Consider the following 11,253-nt stretch of genomic DNA (forward strand, 5'->3'; position numbering starts at 1 on the left):
CTCTAGTTTGAATTTTGTGTCTTGGATTCGTTCTAACCTCAACAAAAATGAGTTTCTCTTTGCAGCGGCCTTTTGGTGGATTTGGAGGGATAGGAACAATGGCATCTTCCATCAAGATGATCCATGGAGTAAGGAGAAAATTATTCACTTAGTTCAACATGCTGCTCGTGATTTCTCTAAGGTTGTTACCAACCAAAAACATATTATTCCTTCCTCTTTTCAATATAACTGGGAACCACCTCCAATGAATGTCTGTAAAGTGAACTGCGATGCAAGCGTTTTTGAAAATGGGCAATTAGCTGGCTCTGGATGTATTATTAGAGACAGCATGGGAATTTGGATGAAAGGTTGTTCTGCCAGTATACCTCTTTCTAGTGTTCTCTCTTGTGAGCTTCATGCTATTTGGAGAGGGCTTGTTATGGTTTGGGATTGCGAGTGTAAAGAGGTCATATGTGAAACTGATAATCTTGATGCGTTTCTTCTTGTTTCGCGAGGCACAACCAGCATGATTACGAATGACTCGGATCTGCTTGACAAAATCAAAGAGATGCTTTAGCGCAATTGGACAGCTACTTTACTGCTCATCCAGCGTACAACAAACAGAGCGACTGATTTAATGACTAAGACTGCTGCTTTAAACAAGCAGGTGTATCTAGAGTGGTTACAGCCCCCTAATAATTTAGACATTATTATTAGAGAAGAGTACTACTCTTTCTCTTAGATGTTTTTTCTTTGTGTTATGTTCAGTCACCAAAAATTTAATGACGTCCAAACAAATATAAGATCAGTTCGTGCATTCAGTTTTACATATATACTTTGTTATATAATATTAGGTTAATAAAAAATAATTATTTTTTATATTTATTATGTGAATTATCTAAAATAAGATATGTGATTGGACTATTACGTAGAACATCAGAAATTAAACTCATGAGAATTAAATTCTTGATTTTGTCCAAAATGTCTTCTTTGAGAATAACTTGTTTATTATAAGTTTATAACTAAAGCTAGCGTTGGTTTGTACCATGATGGATGCGCTTCTAGCAAAAAGTGGAGTCTTTAACTTTCACACAACCACGTACTACGTTGTTGTAAGTATTGCATGAGACCTTTGTTCAGGTGCAGCGCACTGCACCTACTCCCCTGTACCCTTACCACCACCATGGCCACTTCAACCCTTCTCTCTTCCAACTTCCACCGCTCCTTTCGTGAAAATCCCCGCCTGAACCATGTTGCTACCGTGATCCCAAACTTCTCTTCTCCCAAATCCATTTCTCTCACCACCCCTTCTTCTCTTACACTGAGCCACACTTTCAAACGCACAACTCTCAAAGAAGCTTTTCAATCCTTGATGACCCTCTTTCTCACTCATCCATTCTCATTCCAGTTCAGTCACCCTGAGGCCTTTTCCATGGTCCTTGAGCTTTGTGGCAGTGAAAAAGCTGTGCTACAAGGGCAACAGGTGCATGCCTTTTTGGTTAAAATTTGTGGGTTGTGTGGTTCTGTGTTCCTTGGTACAAAGCTTGTGCATATGTATGGGAAATGTGGCTTCTTTTCTGATGCAGAGAAGGTGTTTGATAGAATGCCTGATAGAACTGTTTTCACATGGAATGCTATGTTAGGTGCCTATGTGTCAAGTGGGAACCATGTTAAGGCGCTTGAATTGTATAGAGAGATGAGAGTTCTTGGAGTGGAGCCTGATGCTTTCACTTTCCCTTGTGTGCTTAAAGCGTGTGGTGCTCTCACTGATCGCGATTTTGGGGATGAGATTCATGGCTTTGCTCTCAAGTGTGGATTTGGTACATTTGTGTTTGTGTGTAATGCGCTTATTGCTATGTATGCAAAGTGTGGTGATCTCGAAGGTGCTAGAACTTTGTTTCGTAATATGGAGGATAAAGATGACCCCGTTTCATGGAATTCTGTTATTTCAGCACATGTATCTGAAGGTAGGTCCTTAGAGGCATTATCACTATATAGAAGAATGCAGGAGGTTGGAGTTGCTAGTAATACATACACTTTTGTTGCAGCACTTCAAGCCTGTGAAAATCCATTCTTTGTTAAACTTGGCAGGGAGATTCATGCTGTTATCTTGAAAGCTAACCATTATTCTGATGTCTTTGTTGCCAATGCTTTAATTGCTATGTATTCAAAATGTGGGAAGATGGAGGATGCTGAAAGAGTATTTAAAAACATGCATTTCAAGGATAATATATCTTGGAATACACTGCTCTCTGGTCTTGTCCAAAATGATTTATATACTGATGCTCTAAACCACTTCCGGGGTATGCAGAATTCTGGTAAAAAACCTGACCAGGTGTCAGTGCTAAGTATGATTGCTGCATCAGGTCGATCAGGGAATTTGTTGAATGGCATGGAAGTTCATGCGTATGCAATAAGAAATGGAATGGATTCTGATATACAGATAGGGAACACCTTGATAGATATGTATGCTAAGTGTTCTTATGTGAAATATATGAACCGGGCTTTTGAAAGTGTGCCTGAAAAAGACTTGATTTCTTGGACAACAATTATTGCTGGCTATGCTCAGAATGAATGTCATCTTGAAGCTTTAAATTTGTTTCGGAAGGTTCAGTTAGAAGGGGTGAACGCTGATCCCATGATGATTGGAAGTATTTTGTTGGCTTGTAGTGGTTTGAAATCCAAAAACTTAATCAAAGAAATTCATGGTTATGTTTTGAAAAGTGGTTTAGCTGATATTTTGCTGGAAAATGCCATTGTCAATGTATATGGAGAGGTTGGGCACATAGATTACGCACGACGCGTCTTTGAATCTATTGAACCCAAAGATATTGTGTCTTGGACAAGTATGATTACTTGTTGCATTCGTAATGGACATTCGACTGAGGCTCTTGAGATTTTCTACTCTCTAAATGAAACTAATATTCAACCTGATTCCATTGCTCTCATCAGTGCACTTTCTGCAGCTGCTAGTTTATCTTCATTGAATAAAGGGAAGGAGATTCATGGATTTCTTATTAGGAAAGATTTTGTTCTGGAGGGAGCCATTGCTAGCTCCTTAGTGGACATGTATGCTTGCTGTGGAACTGTGGAGAACTCAATAAAGATATTTAATTCTGTAAAGAACAGAGACCTAATTTTATGGACTTCTATGATTAGTGCAAGTGGAATGCATGGACATGGAAATGAGGCCATTAATTTGTTCAAGAAAATGATTGATGAAAATGTTATTCCTGATCATATAACCTTCTTGGCTTTATTACATGCGTGCAGCCATTCAGGGTTGATAGCTGAAGGTAAGAAGTTTTTTGATGTGATGAAACATGAATATCTGTTAGAGCCCTGGCAAGAGCATTATGCTTGTCTGGTTGATCTCCTCGGCCGTTCCAATTCGCTAGAAGAGGCTTACGAATTTGTGAGAAACTTGCCTGTCCCACCTTCTTCTGAAGTTTGGTGCTCTCTTCTTGGTGCTTGCCGTATTCATTCTAATAAAGAATTAGGAGAGCTTGCTGCAAAGAATCTCTTACAATCGGATATGGACAATTCCGGAAATTATGTACTGATATCAAACATCTTTGCAGCTGATGGAAGATGGAATGATGTAGAAGAAGTGAGATTGAGAATGAAAGGAAGTGGATTGAAAAAGAAACCTGGATGCAGTTGGATTGAGGCTGAAAATAAGATCCACACCTTCATGGCAAGAGACAAGTCTCACCCAAAATCCGATGAAATTTATCTAAAACTAGCTCAGATTACTAAACTTTTAGAGGAAAAAGGAGGCTACAGGGCTCAAACTAAGTTCGTATTCCACAATGTTAGTGAGGAAGAGAAAACTCAGATGCTGTATCAACACAGTGAAAGATTAGCACTTAGTTATGGTCTACTTGTTACCCCAAATGGTACTCCTATTCGGATCACAAAGAATCTTCGTATCTGTGATGATTGTCATACATTCTTTAAGATAGCATCTGAAATCTGTCAACGACCCCTTGTTGTAAGGGATGCCAACAGGTTTCATCATTTTGAAAGAGGACTATGCTCATGCCGAGATTTCTGGTAAATTCGATTATATGTTGAAACGTATTACAGGACACTACTCTTTCAGAATTGGTACTGGATAGATAAAAATGATGACGGGCACCTGTGGTTGGGTCCAGACAGTTACAGAATTTCATGCTAAATTGCGCCGAGTTAGTCGTTTGGAATTATATGAAAGCCATGCAGAAAACGGTAAATTGTCTTCCTGTTTATTGGCTTGTTGTAAGTGGACATTGGACAAGAACCAGCTGAGATGTTGAAGTAAGAACTTCACTTGCAAGAGATTGCTGTCCTTGCTTCAAATAGTAGTGCAGAAAACAAAGTCCACAGATGTAAGTCTGTTTAATTTTTTTATGTTCAATCACATTCCCTATATTCATTTTTATTGCTTGGAATATTTTTTTCATGAATCTGTAACTCCTAGCTAAAACTACTAATAGATTTCTTTTTGTTGAGTTATATATCAAGATCTCTCATTCCTTTGGTATATCCGTTAAGAAAGATGCACTATGCCTCAACTCAATTTGTTTATGAAACTAAAAAAATTGAATAGTGAGCAGGGCATAAATTTATTTGCTGAAAGAGAATTTATTGTACTTGTTATTTATAAAGTACTCCCTTTGTTCTCTCTTATTTTGTTACTGAAAATTTGATGTATGATTGGATCAATGTATGTATCTTGATAGAATACCAAATTTAAAAATGAGAGAAAAAAGGGAAGAAAGGGAGTATAGTAGGAACTTTTTAGAGAATCATGTTATGAATTTATAATGATGTACAATCCTGATTTCTTCTATTATATTAGTCCTATTTGTGAAAGGAAGCATGTTTTGCTGGGTATACGAATAGATGGAAGAATGAACTTAGAGAACCAATTCATATTGACTAAAAAGATTAGATTAAAGGTTTTGTGCTGTTTTAATTCAACATGTTAGTCCTATTAGTCCTAATTTATCATGCACACAAACTTGGTTTTAATTCAACCTGACTAAAAGGATTGTGGTAAACAAAAAGGTTGTGTTCAAATAAAAAATGCTTAAAAGAAAGAACATTAGATTAAAGGGTTGTGTGTTGTTTGATTCTAGGTAAAATTAATTCTGCATAATTGACTGAACATAATCTATGTTAGTTGTTCTTGTAAAGTTGATTATGATCACTTCTCACAATCAATTTTAGAAGATGTGAGTGAGCAACCAAAGGCAAACAAAAGCTGAAAAATCACTTTTCCACTCCCACCCGGCCCCGCCCAACCCGGCCGGCCGGCCCCTCCCCATATTCAATACTAACTGTGCTCAACCTGTTACCAAGCACACAATTTTTAATTCACTGGTTATTTAATGTAACAGTAAATCCTATTTAATTTCTATTGCTCTTGTCCTATATGCAAACAATTTATTGAAGATGTGTTCAGTGATAAACTATTACATTTTGTTATGTTGCATTTTGAAAGTGGTCCTAAACTTTATCTTAATGTCTGTCACACAGATTGAAATCACCATTTGCAAGGAAACTCTGATATGGGGACCAGTGATCCTTTTCCTCAACCTTCCAAAGGGCATGTAAGAACCTGTCACACCAAATAGAGCTTGAATGTTATGGTATGCAACCAATTTTTTGAACTCTGATTTTATGATCCTTTCCTCAAATAGTCCAGCAACTTCATTGCAATGGAATTGCTTCTCATTATGTGCTTGTTTTTTATTTCACATTTCACAGGACAATACAATATAGTACTTTCAATAAAGGTAAGCAAAATAAAAATGTAGTTTCTATTTTATTGTTATTTGGTTTCTTTCCATTTCTTGTATTTTCAATATTTGGTAAGAAAAACAAGAAAAAATAGAAATAAAGAAAAAGACTTTATATCATCAATAATTTCAATTTTACCTTTAGAAAATCTTAAAAAAATAAAAAAGAAACGTAGGAAATGAATATAGAAATCACACAGAAAAATTTTCTCCCTTTTTCTTTTTTTTTTTTTTGAACTCTGGTACAAATATTACATCCAAATTTTTTAGGCAAACAATAGGGGTACTTTATATATTATTGAAAATTTTTCTTTTCCTCAAGTATATTATTTTTGTATTAATAGACTGAACAAAAGGGCCAACTATGGGGCCACTTTACATGAAGTCTCAGGTAGAGGTAGTTATGGTACAAAGGAATACATATGAATATGAGAATGAAGGGTAAAACAAAAGCAAATAAACAAAGAGCATCAACGTACAGAGCATAATGTACCAAATAAATTTAGCAGCATACTCCACTATATGACTAATGTCTTGATCATATCAGATTTTTCATAAGTTGTTCACTCAATTATTTTTTTTTTTAGTTTATGATAAGCTTTCTTGTGATAACATTTTATTCTTTAAACTATAATTTAAAATGTAGTTATGTAGAAATATATTATTTTTTATTTTAATTAAAAAATTCTTATTTATATTTTATATACCCTCCTTTCCCTCCCTCCACCCATCAGTTGCTATTTTTTAATTACATAATTTGAAATTTTAAATGTGATAAAAAATAAAAATAATAATAAATAGGATTATCTTATGCAAAAATTATTAGAGATCAGATTTTTTTTTTTTTTTAAAAAAAAGGGAATCTTACATAGTCACACGGCATATGGGCTCATATGCTTTTGCCCTTTTGAGGTGTAAACACCTAAGTGCTAAATTAAAATTTCTCTGGAATAAATTTTGAAGTTCTATCCATATCTCCGGACAGAAAATTGAAAATTGATCCAGTTAATAAAAAATTGGTCACCCAATCAATTTGGTTCAAAATAAAAATTAATCCGTAATGAATCGGTTGGAAAATTAATTAAACAATTAATTAATTGGCCAAATCAGTTTGATTTTATAGTGGTTAACTAATTTAAAATAATAAAATAAAAATATATTTTTTAAAAAATTATATATTTTATATATAAATATATCATTTTATTATATCAAATTCAATTCTAGTTGAACCTTAATTAAATTTTTAAACTTTTAAACTTTTATCCTTACGAGTTTGGTCACCAGTTTAATCTTCAGAACTTTGCTCTTTACATTTACAATGCTGACCAGACTAGTTGTACTTTTATCTTTCATAGTTACATAGCTGTGTAACACTAAGGAGCACAAAATAATACACTATTAAATAAAGGAAAGGAGTCTAGATATAAATAAAATACAAGGACGGACTAAAGCTTCCAAGTCCAAATATTCTTAAAATCCTAATTCTAATTTAATTTAATGTTTCTTTTTATATATTCAATTTAGTATTTGATTTGTAGTGCATATAGCATATTGCTTATTATGAATAGACTAAACTAAGTGACAGAATATAATTTAAAAAGCAAATTAAATTAATTTGAAAGATGAAAAAAAGAATAGGCATATGGAAGAAAGCCAACTGGATAATTAATTGGATTGTCCATACGTTACAGGTCTATGAGGCTATACAGAGACAGAGAGGTTTGAATCAGAATCAGAAATCACAGAACTTAGCTGTCCAAATTTTACAACGCATGCAGAGATCCCTCAGTGGGATATCATCATAAATATCAAACCTTTTCTCACATTTACGAATGTCTGTCCGTGACCAAATTTTATAACGGTAAATTATACTCATTTTTTGTTCTCTTTCTACTATTAAATCATTTCATACAATATGATGATGTGAATTGTATTGCAAAATTATCCCATCTAATTTTTGTATAAAACTTACAAGCTATATGTATTCCTATCTGTGGTGTTAATATAGACATCTCAAGTCAAAAAAGATATCACCTTGTGAACATGATACAATGTTGCCAAAAGTGTTTTGAAATAATGTTTCTAGTAATATTTTAGTGAAATAAATATTAAAAATAGAATAAAAAAAGTTATAAAAATTTTACCATGATTTAGTTCTTTATAAGAAGTATTTTAAGTAGCGGTTGTTTTGAGATATTGGGACAGAGACTGAAAAATTAAGATTTAATATCATGTTTGTTGGCTCAGAAATTGGTATTAAAATTTTAGTCTTTATTCTCAAAATTTCAGTACTTCTAAAAAATGGAGATACAAGAGATTAAAATTTTTGGAAATAGAAATTAAAATTTTAATAATATTTTATACTTAAAATATTTCTATTTCAATTAATTAATTTCAACTTCACTCTTTGTACAAATTAAATTAGAATTTTGTTCTTATTTCAGTCTATTTTACACTAAATATAATACTAAAACTTATTTCAATTTCTGTGAGTCTCAGACTCTTAATTTTTATCTTTTTTTCAAACACTATCTTAAAAAACAAATAAAAAATTAGTCATTCAATTAATTATTTATATAAAATATATATTAAAAATAAATTAAATAATATATTTATACATAAATATATAATAATTAAATTTAAGATGTACACATTTTTATAAAAGAAAAAGTAAACTTTATAGAAATTTCTTTTAACAAGTAATCCTTATCTGATTAGACTAGACTACTTCTAAAAGATTTTCCCTAGTAAAAAGTTGGATCTTGTTAAATTTTACTTTAAAAATATATTTTAAGATGATTATAAAAAATATTTTGTTAAAATAATTAAAAAGGTAATTTTTCATATTTTTAATGTATTAAATATATAAGATATTTTAAACTTATTATACTACTCTTAAAATATATTTTTAAAATATCAGGTAGTTAAATCTTAAAAGATTATGCATAAAAAGAAAATCAAGATGTACTGGGTTAAAGGAATATGAATGGAAAATGCTTTCGTTGTCTCGTTGACTATAGGGCTAGCTAGGGTCCAAATCCAACGGCTGAATTCAGGAATTGGCACTGTGAAGATGATAACGATGATAATAATGATGAAGATTAAATGTACTTTGTATATAGAAAGAATCTTTATAATAAATGTTTTAAGAATATCAATTAAAAATATTATAAATAAACGATTGTAATAGAAAGTATAAAAAAATTTTAGTACTTTAAAAGATTCTAATCGAAAGTATAATTTTTTTAATATTTTTAATTTACTGAATACTTAATAATAAATTAAATTTTTTTTACTTTACATTCTTAATCAATATCTTTAAGATACTTTCAATTAAAATATAAAAATTACTTTTTTCTTCAAGGTAAATTTTCATTTCAAATAATAAGAAATACAATTCTCCGAAACTAAAGACACTCATTCTTAGTTTTTTTAATATAATTATTAAAAGTTATTTATTTTGCAAAATTGTTATACAACCAAATTTTTTTTATAATTAAGTTCAATTAAGTTTGTGACGTTTTTTTTAGTCTTTTTATCTACGTTTCTTTTTCTTTTTGTTTATTTTTTCGTCTTTTTCCTTTTTTTTTTTTTACATTTTTTTTATCTCCTTCACCTTCTTTTTTAGTTTTATTTTTTTATTATTTTTTCTCCTCTTTTATTATCATCATTATCATTATCATTGTTGTGATCATTTTCTTTATATATATATATATATATATATTTAACAAATTACTAAATACAAAAATTTTGATAATTTTAGTGTACAATATATAAATTTTGTGATAATTAATACAAAATTTTGTAAAAATCACATAAGCTAAAATATTATACTCAATCGTCAAAATATATTTAAGATCTCAAATATTATTACAATTTAACACAAAATTATTAGATAAAAATAAAAAATTATCAAAAAACAGCAGTAGTATAAATAATTTTTGAATTATGTAGCAAAATTTTTTAGATTGTGTGTAAAATATTTCTTTTATTATATCAATAAATTTGTATGTTAGGTATAAATTTTTGTATTATATTGATTTTTGTTGAATTGATACAAAGAATAAGATTTATTTTGTTTTCAAAGACACAAATAAATATATTTTAAGAAGATATTAAGAAGTTTTGAATGAAGAGGGTAGAAAGAGGAAAGAAAGTGAAAGGATATGTGTTATGAATATGGTTGGTGGTGCTAAGTGCTAACTCCATTCAATTTAATTTTTTATTTGAATTAATTTTCTCGATTGCTGAGAAGGTGGGAAAATGTTACATTGAATTGAAGTAACTGGAAACATGAATTGACAAGTGAGGTTGATCAAACACACATATATAGAGATTAGAGAGAGAGGGCCATATACATCCAAAGCCAGCCTGAATTTTCTTTTGCATAGAAATTCTAAAAACCAAAGTCATCTTCTTTTGTTTCGGAACCCAATAATTGTAGGGGCTGTGCCTTTTTGTCCCTTCCTACAACCTTCAACAGTGCAGGAATGAATGAATGAATCAACTACATAATAATTTCCCCAATAAAAGTTAAAATTTATTTAGGAGACATTCGGATGAATTTTTAAAATATAAATTTAAGTAATTTTTTAAAAAAAATATTCTAAAAATAAAATAATTTAATATTTACATATTTTGTGTAGAAATATTTTTTATTTATTAATTATATTTGAATATAACAATATAAAAGTATTTTTTATTTATTTATTATGTTAAAATATTTTTAAAAATGAGAATGATATTTTTTTTACAATGCTTTTATTTTTATTTAAAAAATTTAGATTAATGCTGAATTTATAGTGCAGGAATGAATTAAGTGCATAATTTTTTTAAAAGGCAGGGGTAGACCTCACCTCACATAATAAATTTAAAATACATATTTCTTTTTGACATTAGTATAACTATCTTAATTCGTAATTGATTAAAACCACTACTAAGGTTTCTTGTGTGTTTAATATTATAAAAATATAACTTAAACATTTTTAATAATAAAAAAATTTCTTTTTTATATTTTTCAAAGAGTAGTTTTAAATTTTTTTTGTTAGTAAAATCTTCAATTTTTTATTGTTAATATTGGATGAATTTTGAGATCCAATTAATAAAAGTTCTTATTACATTCTAACTGTTGGAATATATTAGGATCAATTAACATTTATTAAAATTATTTAGTACATTTAAATATTTATTATAAAATATTATATTTTTATTATATCGATTCTCTTAATTCTATATTGTATTATTTTACACAACTTAAATACACACAAATATTTTTTCTATTATTCTCTCTTACTTTTCCAACACTAACTAATGATAAATAAAAGATGAGAATAAACTGACTAAAAATACAAATAATATTAATCTTAAAAGTTAAAAATGAAATCTATAAATGTTCTTATATATGTTAATAACACAAAGCAATAGAGCCATGTTAGTTAAGATTCATCCATGATCTATTTCGTGCTGATGCTGTCATGTGTGTTATTTT

General features: G+C 30.0%; 1 protein-coding gene across 2 annotated transcripts; it reads left to right on the plus strand.

Annotated features, from left to right (window-relative positions):
• Positions 1–909: 909 nt before the first annotated feature.
• On the plus strand, positions 910–7,828 carry OTP86 (Tetratricopeptide repeat (TPR)-like superfamily protein). Of its 2 annotated transcripts, XM_088503762.1 has the most exons (5): positions 1,032–1,946; positions 2,028–4,349; positions 5,503–5,615; positions 5,734–5,762; positions 7,457–7,828. In XM_088503762.1, exons 1-2 carry the CDS (start codon positions 1,103–1,105, stop codon positions 4,037–4,039), a joined length of 2,856 nt encoding a protein of 951 aa, XP_088359888.1. In that variant the 5' UTR covers positions 1,032–1,102; the 3' UTR covers positions 4,040–4,349; positions 5,503–5,615; positions 5,734–5,762; positions 7,457–7,828. The 2 variants fall into 2 exon arrangements, with proteins under 2 accessions (XP_088359887.1, XP_088359888.1); XM_088503761.1 differs by having other exon boundaries at positions 910–4,349.
• The last annotated feature ends 3,425 nt before the right edge of the window (positions 7,829–11,253 follow it).

Source organism: Arachis ipaensis, chromosome B2 (assembly GCF_059453495.1).
Source record: "Arachis ipaensis isolate K30076 ecotype BB chromosome B2, ASM5945349v1, whole genome shotgun sequence".
NCBI lineage: Eukaryota > Viridiplantae > Streptophyta > Magnoliopsida > Fabales > Fabaceae > Arachis > Arachis ipaensis.

What these genes read in the sequence shown, in the direction of transcription:
- OTP86 (XM_088503761.1), top strand. Translation starts at nt 1,103, where the DNA reads ATGAGACCTTTGTTCAGGTGCAGCGCACTGCACCTACTCCCCTGTACC.